The sequence below is a fragment of the Pteropus alecto genome, unplaced genomic scaffold (genome assembly GCF_000325575.1).
Source record: "Pteropus alecto unplaced genomic scaffold, ASM32557v1 scaffold146, whole genome shotgun sequence".
Classification (NCBI taxonomy): Eukaryota; Metazoa; Chordata; class Mammalia; order Chiroptera; family Pteropodidae; genus Pteropus; species Pteropus alecto.
Genome location: NW_006442107.1, coordinates 193,251 through 210,340, shown reverse-complemented (window position 1 = coordinate 210,340; position 17,090 = coordinate 193,251). Strand labels below are relative to the sequence as shown.

Here is a 17,090-nt window from a genome sequence, read left to right as displayed (position 1 = left end):
TTGGAGTCAAAGCTTCTTTGGTTTATATTTTTGCCTTTTTTCTTGCAGTGAGTCTATCATTCACTCATCTCTTAATTTTCTCCCTCAGCAAATATTTATTCAGTACCTACTACATGTCAGGTTCTGGGAACAGAGCAGTATACAAGAAGAACAAGGTTTCAACTATCAGAGTCAACATTATAATAGGAGAAATAAGTCAATAAATAAGCAAATGCATAAACAAGATAATTTTCAGTAAGTGCCATAGGGTTGTTGAAATAGTAAGTGGTGGAGGCGAAGGTGGGGATACTTCATATTAAGTTTTCTCAACCTCAACACTATGGACATTTAGGGACACAACTCCTGTCCTGTGCAAGGAGCACGTTTAGTGGCATCTCTGCTCTCTCCCCATCAAATGCCAGTAGCACCTACCCTCTGTCGTGACAACCAAAAATGACTTCAGACATTAATTATCAAATATCATCTGTGGGGAGGAGGCGGAATTATCTACTGCTTAATACGAAGTAGTTGTGGAGAGGACATTTGGGTGAGAGCTCCAATACTGGAACAAAGCTTCTGCTCTGGGCCCTGAACCATCTTCGCTGCAGCCATAGAGGACTGTGACGGCACACTGATGACTGTTGGTTCCTAGTGAGGTCCTGTCAGAGGGGCCCCATGCAGCGGAGCCCTGACCAAAGGCTCTGGGGCTTCCTGGCTCAGTTCCCCTACTGCAGACCCAGCTGCAGGCTCAAGATTCTCTCGCATTTATTCTGCTTTTCTCTTCTCGTATCCAGTTTCCCCCACAATCCCCTTACTGGGTCTGGAACCTTTCCTGAAACAAAAAAAATGTTTTTGTTTCCATCGTGTTTTCTTTCCATCCCTAGTAACGGGCATCTCATCGATGAACCTCCGCTTCCTTGGCTACGACCCTGTTTTCCTTGGACAGACCCTGGCGTGTGCTGCAGGACTGACTGCTTCTGCCTGCAGTCATGATCACTTGCTCTGGACAGCTGCGGGGAGCCACTGCTTTTCTGGTCTGACAGCTCTGGGACTGATAATTTGCCTGAGTCCTGTCCAGAGATGCCAGGGGCTGCTTGGGGATTGAGCCTATTCCTTCCCAGAGGTAGTTGAACCAAGGTTCCCATTCATGACTCTCAGCAATTCCTTCCCTAGAAAGCAGGTCTTTGACTCTTCACCTTCTAAAACTTTGTACACTTTCCTCGCTCTCTCATTTCTTTGTCACTTATTTCCAGATCTCAGCATACACTTTGCAGTGTATTTTCCCTTCCTAACAATGTTACCAGAAACTTAAAACTTTTTTGTGGGCGCATCACAGACAACACCTAGTATGATTTTAGCTAGTTGTCAGGTAGTACTTCTGAATACAATTGCTTTCAGACAGATAAAGCACTGCTTCTCAGAGGAAGGAACACAGATATCCAATATTAAAAAACTGTGGCCACACTTCTCTAATTGACTTTGTGTCAAGAACACACCTGGTGGATCTGTGATCTTTATTTTTAGCTTCAGTTTTACTGTATGCTGCTGTTAGCTCTTTTTTCTTCATCTGCTTTGGTACGATTTTCTGGTTTTCTCATTTGGGTTAGTATTTTTGGCAACAGTCTTAGATATTCTTGGAGTATCCCTCTTTTATGTCCCCTTCAGATTTGGATTGACTTCTACCCTACTTAATCTTGGCCCATTTCTATTTATTAATTTAAGATGACGTAAATTAAGATGACTTCTCAGCCATTTGACAAAGAAGAGGCAGAATGACATTGGAACTTGACAATCTAGGATTCTGTTTCAATCAGCACTTCTATTCCCTCTATAGGGCAAAAGGTGGGGCCATTTTCAGTGAAGCTAAAGATATAATACAATTTGTTTAGGACGGTCGTTGCTTGAGTCACAGCAAATTCATCTGCATCAGGACAAAGGATTGCTCAGCAGCTGCCATGACTTTCTTTCTCAAAGCTAATATTAAAAGCTGACTTTCAGAAAGTTGGTGTTGGAAATAGTTTCAAGTAAAGATAAAAACAATCTCTTCCTAGGCCATGGCCACAGCTGGCTGAAATTCAGATGCTTTGAAGCAACTTAATGCAGCCAAGGGATTCATTTCAAAAGGCTCAGATTTCACCCCAGTAAAATATATAACAACTCTTAAGACTTTTGGGGGATATTTTTTCACCATTGTGTTAGGTTTAAGTCACTTTGAGAGGATGAAGGTAAGCCCTTATAACTCTAATTTTTCTTTTAAGGAAACTAGCTTTGTAAATTATTCACCTACAATAAATAGCAGCATTAGGGTTCAACTCTGAGCTTCTGGCACCTAAAGCTCTATCTATGCCTTTTAGAAAAATTCCCCTTTGCCATCCTCATCTTATTCAAGGTCCACAAGACATTCCCCCAAGGAACAGAGTTGTCCTCCTAGAGTGTAAGTCCTTGGAACTTGAGGGACAACTCATACTCTTTGGAGGAGGCCAAGGTACACTCCTTTTCCCTGAGGAGAAACTAATTACAACAGCTTACAGATAATTACACTCTCAGACAACTACAGAGGTCTCTCGGATTCCATGTACAAAGAGTATTAACACATACTATGAAGTAGCAGAATGATAATTTAGAATAAAAAATCTTCAATTTACTCTGAGCAATTTTTTTTTTCTAGCTTGGTTACTTATCTATGATTTCTCAAAGAAACTACAACTTCTGCCTTAGTGAACATTTAAAACAAAACTAGAAGAGAGACATGGTGAACTTGGTTGTCAGGCACCCTCTACTTTGCCACAACTCTGCAAATCTGTTAAATGAGGAAATGGGGCTAGATAATTTCTATGGTCCCTTGAGTTTCATGTTTCAGTTTAGAAAACAGTTGACTAATTACATAAATCAAGAAAATAGGCTAGAGGCATGGTTTTAAGTAGGAGATAACAGATAAGCTAGAAGTTTGCTTTCTTTCTTTCTTTTTTTTTTTAGTAGCAGATAATTGCCGCCTTTACTCAAGCAATGTTTCGAAGTTAAGAAAGTGGTTTGGGTAGTTGCCAGTAGAGTTTCCTAATAATTTATACAAAAGGGTGGGACTTTTACCAAAACCAAGCGTCTATTTATTTCTTTTTGGATATTTTTATATGTCAATATTCATACACTAGTATGTTGATGGAAGAAATTTTATACTGGATTTCAGAGTTATTGTCTTGCTAGGAAGGCTCATAAAAAAGTACTTGCATATATTTTCAGTCAAATGGTGGCATGGTTGTATTATTGTTTCACAGAATATATATACACTAAGTAGCCTAACTCAAAATGTATACCCGATAATATGAAATCATAATTATTGAACTGAATCCACCCCGGAGTAGATGGATCATAGTTAACTTAGTGTTAATAAGTCTAGTATTTCCTGAAATCTGTAACGATAAAAGGCATTGAACAAAGTGACAAATACTTCTAGAGCTGGGATTGTGAAATTTGTTGCCATAGAATGGAAGGAAAATATGACACATTCTACAGATGTTGAATAACTTCAAATCCAGTAAGTAGTGGAAGTAATATTTTTAACTCTTCCATTTAACTTATACTTGAGCTTTCCATCTCTCAGGAAATATCTAGCTTTCTATTGGTAAACCAGTATGTTATGTAACAGTTTTGACTTCATTTATATTAAGATTAAAATAGGCATGATTTCATAGGGAAAGGCATTTTTAATATACAAGCCTCTCGTGTGACCAAATGGTAATCATTTAAATATTTGACTAATTGATTTTTGATTTTAATCATTTGAGAAAGCAATTTCAGCAGATATAGATCCAATGTCACTTTTCCACAATATTAACAGAACAAACATAGCCAGGTAGGAGATAGAATACATGATTTCAGAGAACAATTTCTAGATGGCTAAGTTCTTAGACCATTGTCTCAAATTGACCACAGTTTTCAGAACCTAAACTGAAAACTTACCAAGAAACAATGGGTTTATTATCAGTTTATTACAAATAGTGTCACATGCAATATATACTCTAAAAGACTACTGTTTTTTCTAGATTTTTCTTTATGTAAGTAGCTGAGTGGATTTGAACTCACAGTCCCCACATAAACCATTTAGGAAAAATCCTGGACTTGAGGTAGAAGTAGTCTTATTGTCCAAGAGTTGAAATAAGATGATGTGAGAAATGCAGTTCATTCGATCTTTTATCAGTGGGCTCTCCATACCCTTCCTTCTATCTCTGTACACTTTCTACAGCCTGTTTATGAGAGCTAAACTTCCAGCAGGGCAGGGAGAATATGCAAAGCAGACAGATTGAGAGAGTCTAAGGGTTTTGTTTTGATTTTTTTAATGAGATACTTTAATTTTTTTTTTCCCCCCCAGAGATTCCACCTCTGGGCAAATTGAATAACTTTTAAAGATTGGGAATAAAACCAAATTTATGGAGATCAGCAATTGTGTTCAGTGAGCATGTTGGGACTACAAGCTAATTTTTCTCACAGTTGTAAAGCTGAGCTGTACAAATGTTTAATCCCCAGTGCTTAAGTCTAGTGCCAAGTTCATAGTACATGGTTAAGAAATGTTTGCTGAAAGTGTTGAATTATATCCTTGACTCATTCTGTCAGTGTCTCATGATTTAGAACTCTGAAACATCAGGCCTTGGCTTGTGTTGTGCTAAAATCACTTTAACCAAAATGCCTTTTGGAACAATAAGATCTCCAAATTCTGCCTGGCCTATCACTCAAGGGGAAGAAAATCCTTCTTACCACCAACCCTTGACCTGACTTTCATGCCCATCTTGCTCTCTACTTCCTCTCTCCTCGTTCACTCTTCAATTCTTTCCCTTCTTCCTAAACTCTCCCGCTGAGCCCTGTGGAACCCCCGTTACAAAGTAAAGAAACTCTCCTACCTTTCCAGTCTCTTTCAACAGTAATTCCACCATCTTTTTGCCTTAATGAACACTGTCTTTTCCCATAGGATAATGCTTCCCTTCGTCTTCTTAAGTGACTATTATTCATTACGCGGCATCATTTGTAGCATGTTTTAGAAAGATTGGGAAAGGCAGTGGGGAGCGAGGGAGAGCGGGAACGTTCTAGTTTTCCATCATTGCTGGTAAACAGTACTTAGCTTTTCTAAGACACATACTCTTTGAGGCTCTTGCTATTTGGCTCTTCTACCTTCTCCGCTCCCTTGGGGCAGTCGTTATTCAGCTCCTGGTCACTCTCATTTGAGACCTGTTCAGTCCTTTTTCCTACTCAATTCTCATAATTCTTTGACTGCTTTCATAGCAGTGCCCATAACTTTGGGTAGTTAGTGGTCATTCAGCCTCCAATAATCTATAGGCCCACCCTAGACCCTGTCATGTGCAAAAACAGCTCCCCTATCTAAAGTTTAAACTTCGATTTTATACTCTGATCACAGATACCTCCTTTTCTGTATATTCTATTTTCTGATTGCCATTATACCTGTTCCCGGACTTCCTTAGGACCACGAATGCCCTTGTGTTCCCCAATAACTCGTCCTGCTTCAGGCATTGTCAATTCCCTGCCTATCTATTTCTAGACCAGCATCCTCATTCTAAGCATAGCTGGATCCTTTTCTCCCATTGTCCTCCTAGAAAGCCATAATTCAGGTTAGTCAAACCATCTGTCTTCTGTACCCCTCCCTCGCAACAAGTGAGTGTTCTTCGAGAAGAGCACATGGCCATGCATATTAGGGTTACACGATACCCAGTCCAGTTAAGATCCACGTGATGCATGTTGAGGTGTTTTTGGGAATACACAAGAGAAGGCATCTAGTAGGGGCCAGATGTACAGACTCCAGAAAAAGGTCTGGCAGAGGTAATAGTTTGGGATTTATATTTTCTATCATATTTATTCCTCCGCTGCTTTCCTCTTCTTATTCAGCAGTGCCAGCTCTACTCCCCATTGCACATCCCCTGCCTCGTGTTGTGAGGAAATATAAAGGGCCAATAAGCATCCCATCCTAAGATGCTCAGCTTCATTAATTACCAGGGAAATCCATATTAAAGCCACGCTGAGATAGTTTATATCCACTAGACTGGAAAATATTTTTTAAAAGTCTGAAAATCTCAAGTATTGACAGCGATCTAAAAAAATGGTCACTCTCATACACTGCTGGTAGCAATGTAGACTAGTACAAATGCTTAGGAAAATATTTGGCATTTTCCAGTCAATTTGAAATGTGCATGCTCTGTAATATAGCAACTCCTTTCTCTGTCTCTCTCCGTCCCTCCCTCCTTCCTTCCCTCCATATGTATATATGCACAATTGACCCTTCGACAACACAGATTTGAACAACACAGTTCACTTATACGTGAATTTTTTCAATAAATACTGTAAATCTATTTTCTTAATAACATATTCTTATAATTTTCTTCATAACATTATAGTTTTAATCAATTTTCTTAATAACATATTCTTATCTCGAGCTTATTTTATTGTAAAAGTACAGTATATAACACACATAACATACAAAACATGTGCTAATTGACTGTGTTATTGGTAAGTCTTCCAGTTAACTACAAACTATTAGTAGTTAAGTTTTTGGAGAGTGAAAAGTTATACTCGTATTTTGGATATCCCAAATCCCTGTGTTGTTCGAGTGTCAATTGCATATTTCTTAGAGTGCCAGGAAACATGAATGAGCTGTTCATAGCATCGTTTGAAGTAGAAATTTCATTTTTTTAGATTTATTTTAATTAGTTCTGAGTATACAGTACATTGGTTAGACATCTATATAGTTAGTAAAATGACCCCCCCCCAATTGTTCCCTCCCTCCCCTGACCCTCCACCTAGCCAATATATTAATGCTAACTGCATTCCCTATGCCATTCTCTGACTATTCATCAGCTACTAATTTGTACTTTTTAACCCTTCACCCCATTCTCCCAGCCCCCCAACTCCCCTCCCCTCTGTCTATCACCAAATTGTCCACTATATTTGTGAGTCTGTTTTTGATTAGTTTGTTCTTTTTATTCCTTAGATTCCACATATAAGTGAAATCATATAGTGTTTATCTTTCTCTGACTTAAATACTTTCAAAATAGAAATAAAATAAATAAACAAATGCAAGTCCAGAAGCGTACAGTTTAATACCTTTACCACTTATGTTTCTAAAGCTGCAGAGGTGTGGAGTCTAACTATAAAGAAAAACAAGGGAGTGATAACCACATAATTTAAGGTGTTGGCTATTTCTGGGGATAGAGGATATTACCTAGGAAGTGTATATGGGGGTTCAATTGTATTAGTGACTTCTATGTATCATGACTGGCTGTAGATACATAGGTAGGTGTCTATATTGTCATTATTTATATTTTTTGTTGTTAAATATCTCATAATGTTAACAAATGTAATCACTCTTCTAATCCCCCCAGCTCATGCCACTATATCACTAGGAGGTATTGTAACGATGGTTACAAAGGTTCTAGGTTTCATATTTCTAGGGATTTAGTCTTCATTTTCTGCTGATCAGCCCAAAGGTGAGGGGAATATACTGAAGTATAGTCATCCGAGAGGACACAGTATTGAAAGGTTCTATCAAGTTGGTGGACATGAGAACTCGGAAACCTTCATTGTAAGAGTAAGTAGAATTCTCAGACTAAAAACTGTCACCCAATACCTCTGAGCACTAATTAACTCATGTCCTCCAAGTCCCTTGGGCGTCATGCATTCACAAACAAGAGACTCTTTAGTAATTATACTTATTTACAGAATTTTGTAACCCAAACCAGCAATTTATCAGTTAGTCACCCAGTATTAATTATATTCTTGTAAATTGTGCTGTTGGGTACTAACACTCAGGAAATTCATATCAAAAACTAAGCCTGGTCCCTGCCCTCCAAGAACTGATATTACAATATATTTAATTGCAATAGCTTAGGCTCAGTCTCATGGCAGAGCTCACCTGGGACTGTAATATGTGCAGAGAGAGAATTATAATCACAGGATAAAAATGCAGAAATATAGAAGGTAATTAAAGGGAGAAAATGTTTTCAGAAAAAGGCGATGTCCAAAGAAATGACACTATCAAATGTCAAGTGTCCACATTAGTTGATGAGAATGAGGAAAATGATTGTGGAGGACAGGTCCAAAGAAATGACACTATCAAATGTCAAGTGTCCACATTAGTTGATGAGAATGAGGAAAATGATTGTGGATTACAATTAGATGTGTAACCAATTATTAATAACCCTCATAAGATATAACATGTAGACTAATTTCCTAAAGCCCAAATAAAGCACAAAAATTTGGCTGTTCATGACATATTTGTCAAAATATTTATGACCTGCATGTGGTAACCAGAATGTCCAACAAACAGCCTTTAATGGTCTTGGGCTCTTATTCAATAATTAAGTTCGTAATTAGGCTAAACTGTTATGAAAATTGAACAAAATAATCTACACTGGAAAAACTCATATATTGTAAATTGGAAGAGAAGGAAATATACAATAAATGTTCTGGGAAAAACTATTTGAGGATAAACAGAAATTGATTTCAAATGCACTAAAGAGTTAATTGTTGAAAATGAAAATATAAAAACCAAACATAATTAGTCTAAACTCCTAAGTTTTAAAAACTTCTGCAAATCAAAACAATCTCTTAAAAAAAAAAAAGAACAGGAAAACACTACTGCTGAAAAAATACTTGTAATAAATACATAGGGGGGAAAAAAGTCTTTGGTATCTTGAAACATAAAATGCTCACTAGAAAAAAGAACATTGAACCACAATAGTTAAACTTCCAAAAGACATAAATATGAATATGGATAAACATGAACATGAATAAACATATAAATTACTTTATAAATATGAATATCAAATAATATGTGAATAATTATTAAATTGTTTAATTTCAGAGTTGTAAAACAAAGGAAATTACTACAACACACACACACACACACACACACACACACACACACACACACTTTATTTTCTGACCCAATTAACAAAGACTGAAAAAATGGTCAAAGCAAAGAGAATGCAGTGAGTAGGTCATCCAGTACATGTTTCTTTGCCAATTTAGTAATTTTTATTGAGTTTTTTAATTTAATTGTCCACTTTTATATTGAAACCTAAGGAAATGAACAGAATGTTTGAAAAAAGAGATCTTCAAAATGATTATCATATTAAATGTTATGTCAGTAAAATATTAGGAAAAACCTAAACACTTAAACATGGAAGTGTGGTTAAGTAGGCTATGGTACTTTTATGTAATGGACTGTTAACCAATAAAACACACTAAAATGAACAAAATTAATAAATATCCTTAAATATGCATCAAAAAAAGTCTGGAAGAAATCTACAAAACTTCAACAGTGGACAGGTAATTATTTGCCTTAAATTTTCTGAATTACCTTCAAAATGTGCTCATACTATTCATACCCTTACTTTTCTATTTGGACAAAAGTATATGAAGCCAGATGTTTTATAACTTAATGAAGAAATAAGAGAGGTAAGGCAGTAAATTGGGGGCATTGAGTAATGGAAGCTAAGGTTAATGGATTTAAAGTAGAATGATGAATCTGGCCTCTTGTGTGGATGCTTGTTTTTCTTTACATTTTCAAGTAGTGGTCATAGGACATTATTTTAAAACTGAGGTACAAAATATATCCAAAAGATCATAGATGAATCCAATTCACATATGTTACCTCACGCCTTATTTACATCAGAGTAGCTGGCTACTAAGTGATTTATCTATTAGATATCTATCGGAAGAATCAATTTTCTAGTTCTTACGTATGTTTTTGACTTAGAGTAGCGATTAAATTTCTGCACCAACTACTGTTTTTGCAACCTGAAGAACATTTCTTAAACTCTTTGAATCTTAGTTTTTTCACATGTAATGTGGGCATAATACTTTTTCATAGGGTGGTTTTGAAGATTAAAGTAATTTACATATCTATCATAATCCCTGACAATTGTTTGTCATTATTTAGTTTTATATGAGACGTGTTTTCACAAAGAAGGATTGAATTATATACATAATTGCTAATATATGTAATTACTGATATTACATATATTAGTAATATTAGTATATTCCTAACCTGTGAGAGATCAAGCTTCTGTGATTTTAAATGTATTATCAGTATATTACTTATACTATAATATACTGACAATATATACTATAGTATATATTAATATACTAATATATACTAATAGTATATATAATATTAATAAGTATGGGTATTCTACTCAATGCCAGAATTGTTAATATTTTGTATATATGCATACTTATATGCATATACATTGTATATATATTTAGATATAAAATATAGTTACATTTGTTTATATATTATTGTTAATATTTACATTTGTTTATATATTATTGTTAATATTTTAATATGTATGCATATTTATATACATATACATAGCATATATATTAGTATAAACGTACATAATAAAACTTTATTTAGTGTTTTAATTTCTATTATTTTAGTTTATCAATTCTTTTGTCACTTTACCGAGCTTCTGGGTAACTTTCTCAAAATTCAACATTTCTCTGTTTGGGATTCCATAAGCAAGTAGCCATTGCAATGGAAGAAAATCAGAAATTGATCTTGTTTCCTTTTGATTTCTAGCTGATTTCCAGAACCAAGAAGAAGTGCAAATCGTCCTAATATCCACGCTCTCTAGACAACATATTTCATTTCTTTATATTACTGCCAGTTGGAATTCCAGAAATACCAAATGGAGTTCCAGAAATTCCATTTCTAGAATTTACAATTGGCTCCCTAACTGTGACACATAAATAAAATTTTCATTTCGGAGATATTTACAACAGAACCCAGAAATGTATTCTCTTCAGTTCTTCTAAGGATTCAGAACAACTATCTTTCTTTGTGTGTTTGTCTGTATGTGTGTGTGCCCATCTGTGTATTTCCCTTGGAACATACCAGGAGTGGAATTGCTAGATTATTCCATACAAGTATTTCAAATTTACTAGATAATGTTAAATGTTTTCCAAATGATCTTACCAATTTATAATACTGCCAGCAGTATATTTATTTGAGACTTCATTAATGATTTACTTAATAAAGTATCATAATTTTCCATTAAAAGTATTACACTTCTATTAGTAGGTTTATTTCTAGATATTGAAAATTTCCAGTAATATCTCTTTAAGTTTTAGTTTTCTGAATATGTGTTGCGGGTGTATAAAAATACAACTGGTTTGTTAAATTATTTTTGTTTACTGATTTTGTATGCACTAATCTTGCTAAATGCTGACTCTAATAGTTTGCTTATGGGTTCTTTGGATTTCTATGTTTGTAATCATATTATATCCTAACAGGAACAGTTTAGCATCTTTATATCATTAATTTCTCATTTTACTGCCCAGGATAGGAACTTCAGCACAATATTGAGGAGCAGGAGTCATAATGGACATTCCTGGCTTAATTAACCTTTCCTTTTTACATCTCAACTCTTCCAACTGAGATTTCTTTCCTTTCTACTCTTTTGTATTTCTTTTAATGAACATCTGTCGATGATAACTTTAAATAATCTTATTTTAACTTTTTACTTGATAGATACTTTTGCTGAGCATAGAATTCTAGCTTGCCAGCAATTGTTTTTCAAAGGATCGAAGAACATTTTTTGACTTTTGCCTTTGCTTTAGAGAGGTCATATATCATTCTAATAAAATGTAGTAGGCTACACTGAAAAAAAGTGGAAAGCCAGGTTCCTGATGCTAACTTTTTCAGGTACTTTTTTTCATTATTTTTTTTGTTACTCTAAGATTTATAGCATCACTGAGTAGTTTAGAATTATATTTTGAAGATCTCAAGGTCCAACTATTACATGATAGTGAACTCAGATACACTCAGAACAACACAAGATTAATGAGACAGGATTTATTTTTACCATAGGTACAAGAAAAAAAAAAAAGAAAGAAGAAAGAAATAAAAAGAAAAGAAAAAAGAAAAGAAAAACGAAAAATCTAACTGTGACTTAAAGCATAAAGTCATTTATTGTTTGCGTAATAAGTACAGAGGTTTGGAATTTGGTTACGGAACACGTATTTTTCATGAATATACCTATTACACACAAGAAAACATGCCTGCTCTTGAATTAGGATATGTGTAAGTCTATCAATATTTTTTAAAATTGATGTCACTAATCATGCCCCACCCAAAGTCATTGGCCTACAGGAAATGTGTGACTAAAAAGAATCTTTAAAGACTTTTTTTTCTCTATTCTGTACTGCATGTCACTTTGTCAACGAGTCAGAAAGCATTAGTTCTCAGACTGATGTGAAGAACCACCTTTGCACTCTGTATCATGTATACTTCTCCTCGTGAGAAGTGGAAAAGTACCAAAGACGTTCTTTTTCCAGTTCCCGCTCATCCAAAAGATTCCTAACAGTGATAATTATTACATAGCCTAAAGCAAGATATAACATCCTTGGAAGCAGACAAGATTTACTGTCAAGGATAATTCTTGATTTATATAATCAAGAGCTACTGAAGTATGCTTATCTCTTATATTTATTTTTAACTCTAGCTAAAGCAATATAAAGTTTCTTTCCCCTGTCCATCTCGATGTAGCTACTGACTTAAATAGATTTTAGTCACCATTCACCTAAATTTATCATGATCTAGTAATCTCAATATTGTCTTACTTTTGGACAGTTTTGACATTAGTCATCACCATAATTCTTCTGTTTGCTTAACCACAGGATTCCGTAATATTTATAATTAAGGAGTGGCTTTGTTGGCCTTTTTAGAAGCAAAAACGAAATTCCTAATCTGTGAGAAATCAAGCTTCTGTGATTTTAAATAAGTTTTGCGAAATAGGAGGGCAAGGGTTTACATCTGCTCAGAATCCTGGAATCATTCTTACAGTTGAGATAATTTTCTATGTGGCGTTTTTAAAGGGAGCAAATTTTTCTGTTTATTTTCCCCCAATTAGTATAAATTGTGTACTTTGGGGTTTAATGTGAAAGATTTTTTTCAGAAAATAGAGGATTATTAGTTTACGTAATCTGGATGGAATAAATACACAGTTATTAATTTAACATAAATCCAGTATTTTCCAACTTCTAATCCACAGAGTGAGTACAGACCGCTTTGGAGTTGCCTTTGAGAAACCAGCCCCTTCAGAATGGATGGAAAACAACAGCAGTCTGCTATGGATGTCGAACAAAATACAGCTGAGCTGGTGAATATCATAAATACCTTTTACTTTTTTGAGTCTAATATTTTTGCTTTTAACATTTAACATTTAACCTTTCAAGAAAATTAAGTTGCAATTTTTTCTGATGCTTGCTGTTACAGGATGAATGGAATCTAGGATGTGATTATCAGTAATCATAAGTGTTGAGAGAGTTATTTTGTATGCCAAATAGTGCTTTCATATCATTTGGGAATTTTGCATTAGATTTTTGCCTAAATTTTGATATTTATATCAAAAACCTATAAGGTACCAGTAGACAAAATTTGAGTAGACAATTTGAAATGTTGTGTTTATAGCAAGTATCAACAATATCATTTATATATCTACATATTCTGATCCAATGAAAATATTTATTCTCATTGGCTTCCTTGTATTTAAAGTAGTAACTAATGAAAAATGTCTTATGGTGGAAAAACTTATACTTAAAATGTGTTACTTTAGTAATGTAAAAATTCTATTTCTTAGAACATAAAAAGGATCTCATTTGTCATTCAAAAAAAACTCTTCATTTTACAAATGAAGAAATTAAAAGATTAGGAGTCCATGAGCCAGTGACAGTGCCAGAAATTGAACTCAAGTTTCTCATATACAATCTTTTCATTATAAGAAACTACTTTAAAAAACCTTGACTACAATGCAATAGATATATGCCTTACTGTTAAACTGTATACTGGAAACTTACTGTATTTCATTAACCAATTTCATCAAAAAAATAAAATAATAATTTTTTAAAAAAGAATATACATTTATTTGACATTAAAAAAAAGAAAAAGAAATTTTATAATTAACTTGAGGTTGTAATACCAGGTCAAACAAAGTAAATACAAAGATAGGGTTTGACATAAGAACTACTTTACAATTTGAAGATTGTATTTGTGATCAGTTTTAGGAATTGAATAACTACATCACCATAACCTTGATTTATAGGATGTCTCATATGTCAAGGAACAAACTGAACAATGTCATTGCTCTAATATCTTATATACATCATTATATTTCTGTCTTGTTCATAATATATTAAATATGAGTTATAGTATGGCCCCATATGCCAAAAACATTTATAAGTTTATTCCATTGTCAATAATTAGTAAATTATGTTAAAAAAAATACCCCAAAAAATAAAATCAACTTCTGAGACTATGAAAAGAAACAATTAGAATTTCCCATTTGTTAGTAATCTGATGGACAACCTCTTATATCTCCCAAAACAAGGGGTAGAAGATATATATTTTACAATTATTATTTGGGTTTTTTTTGGAACATTTGGAAAATATAGAAAGTTACAGAGAAAAAATAGCCACCCATGATCCCTCTCAGAGAAAATCACTGCCAATATTTTGCTTCCTGTTTTCTCCTACCCTAATTTAATGTCATTTTATTGTTTTGGTTGATTTATTTTCCCACATCAAGTTTTTGTCAATTTCCCTATTTTTTTTTTTTCCCTCTAGAAAATTTCCTAAAGCTCTTAATTAAAATTTAGGAAATTAAGAACTTATACTACTGAAACTTTTTATAAGAGGACATTTATTCAAGAAGTCTTTTTGTTCCTCAGTAAGGTTTTATGGTTTTCTTTATATAAGTCCTATTAGCAGTTGCTAATACACACACACATAAAACAAGTGTTGTTACATATATTTTCATATTTTTACAATCAATCAACTTAATGAGTTCTTATTATTTTGATAAATCACATGGGATTCTGTTTATATACAATCATGTCTCATGAAAATAATGTTAGTTTTATTTTCGCATTTCTTTTATTCATACATATTAATGAGAACTTTAAAAAAATTACCTAATATTGATGGTAGGAGACATTCTTCACTTCTGACTTTAAAGGAAGGTGCCTAATGTTTAACTGTTAAATATAATGTTGGTCATTGTTTTGAGGTACACATTCTTTGCTACATTTGGGAATTATTCTTTTATTTTTATTTCTTTGAGATTCGTATTTTTTGTCTGCTTTTGTCAAGACCGATTGCTGAAATTTGTTAAACAGTCCTTGAGCATCTGCTGAGATGATCATTCTATTTTTCTTCTCTGATCATTTGATGTGAAAAGTGTATTTGCATAATTCATATCCTTAAACCATTATTAGAGTTTCAGATTCTCCTAGAATTGGTTAGCTCCTAATTTAATACATGTCAGAATCACAGAATTTTTAAAATATATTTTATATGGTTATATTTCTGGATAAAATAAGCTTTCCTCGTCTTTAAAAATCAGAGTTAGTTGTTTGTTTCAAATTCTTTCTCTGCAGTTACCCAGAAATCCGTATTGTTCAAATGAAGGAACACACTGTGATTGTAGATTGCCTCATGTGACCTTCCAGCCGCAGTTGGTAAGCTTTGGGGACTGGGGGAGGTGGGAGTTTTTGGCAATCTTGTGGAGCAATGGAGAAACGAGACAGGAGGATCCTGCTCCACAGCCCTCTGCAGGGCTCTAGTCCCCCTGAACCTCTCACCAGCCACACACCTTTGGCTGCTCTACATTTCTTCTGAGCTGCCACTCCACAATCTCTGGGCAATGCCTAGAACCCGCAGCCCCCAACTGTTTACCAGCGCTGTATCCTATTCTTTTAAGATCCCATCCGTGCCAGAGATTTTCTATTTTAATGTCTTTCTGAGCTCAAAAAAAGCCTTTTATTTATGTTTAATAGATTAGAATATATTTAATAAAGTTTTCTGATTATAAAATCTCAATATGTAATATGAAAACAGCAAATAACAGTGAGCAAAAGAATACCTGCAATTTTTCATCACCCAAAGATAACCAAACTAAATGTTTTGCTATGTCTAGTCATTATTTTTCTACCCATGAGGACTAATTAGATAATTTAATTTATACTGCAATGTTAGTGGTTGATAATAACAATATGTCTCTGAGGGAATTTATGTGCATTTGAGATGAGACCTTATTGCTTTAGTATGAAGGGGTAACTAAGAGGGGATATTTTGCCCTCATGCACTTGTGGACAAGGGGCGTATGTGTGTGTGTGTGTGTGTGTGTGTGTGTGTGTGTGAGAGAGATAGAGAGAGAGAGAGAGAGAGAGAGAGAGAGAGAGAGAGAGAATGAATTGATATATTGTATTTTAAATCACAGCATTTGGAGTAATGGAAAAGGTTAGTCTTATCCTAGTTGTAATTATTTACCTAACTTGCCACTATGTAATTTGAAATATCCATTTATTATAATACTTTGCAGGTTACAGCAAAACCACGGTCACTCTGGAAAACATTTCTGGTGTGTCTGTTGGCCTGTCTAATTGCTACAGCCCTCATTGTTCTGGTCTTATATTTTGTCCACTTTGGCAAGCCCACCACCGGTACCACCATCATCATTCATGCAGATGGACAGTCCAGTCATGTCACCTGCATCCCTGGTTTTACCCCATCTCCTGCTTCATCGTCCCTGCCTGGATCTCAGGGTACCCTGCCTTCTATCTCTGTGACGAACCAAAGCTCCCCTACCACAGTGCCTCCATCTACCATGGAGATGACTAAAACCACAGAGGAACATGAAGTTATCATTGAAGATTAATAACAATATTTTTGAGCCCTCAGCCCTCTTCAAATTGGATCAACACTCATACTCTGAAGGAAGCATGTCCAACTTGTTCTGTCCTCGTTGCCAAGAGATTCTAAAATATTTGACTTCATGAGATCTTGCCCCTCTTACTCAATCATTTGCTGGATTCCCATATGGTGATGATTCAGTCTTGGGCATGTCAATGTTCAAATGATCGAAAAAGAAAAATGTCAGCTGAGCCTGGTTGACTCATCCGGGCTGAGACTCAGAGTTTTTTCTTTGTCTCTCATGTTCAGTCAATCTCATTTATCACTAATGAAGATTTCCACTGCTGAAGAGGCTGTCATGTAGACCCTGCTCTAGATAGCTCCCTGTGTGCTGGTCTTTAAGTCAGTATTTACCATC

At 34.6% G+C, this 17,090-nt stretch overlaps 1 protein-coding gene across 2 annotated transcripts; it reads left to right on the top strand.

The window, feature by feature from the left end:
* The first annotated feature begins 12,682 nt into the window (after window positions 1-12,682).
* Window positions 12,683-17,047, top strand: LOC107196261 (dynactin-associated protein-like). 2 transcript variants are annotated; one of them, XM_015595628.2, is made up of 4 exons: window positions 12,683-12,825; window positions 13,035-13,142; window positions 15,418-15,498; window positions 16,362-17,047. In XM_015595628.2, the coding sequence occupies exons 2-4, from the start codon at window positions 13,086-13,088 to the stop codon at window positions 16,695-16,697; spliced, it is 474 nt and encodes a 157-aa protein (XP_015451114.1). In that variant the 5' UTR covers window positions 12,683-12,825; window positions 13,035-13,085; the 3' UTR covers window positions 16,698-17,047. The 2 variants fall into 2 exon arrangements, with proteins under 2 accessions (XP_015451114.1, XP_015451113.1); XM_015595627.2 differs by lacking the exon at window positions 12,683-12,825 and having other exon boundaries at window positions 12,832-13,142.
* The last annotated feature ends 43 nt before the right edge of the window (window positions 17,048-17,090 follow it).

Bases quoted from the DNA above. Each gene is read 5' to 3' on its own strand.
- LOC107196261 (XM_015595628.2), top strand. From the start codon at position 13,086: ATGGATGGAAAACAACAGCAGTCTGCTATGGATGTCGAACAAAATACA. The intron at 13,143-15,417 runs GTGAATATCATA...CTTTCTCTGCAG, and splicing joins AACAAAATACAGCTGAGCTG to TTACCCAGAAATCCGTATTG. The intron at 15,499-16,361 runs GTAAGCTTTGGG...AATACTTTGCAG, and splicing joins TGACCTTCCAGCCGCAGTTG to GTTACAGCAAAACCACGGTC.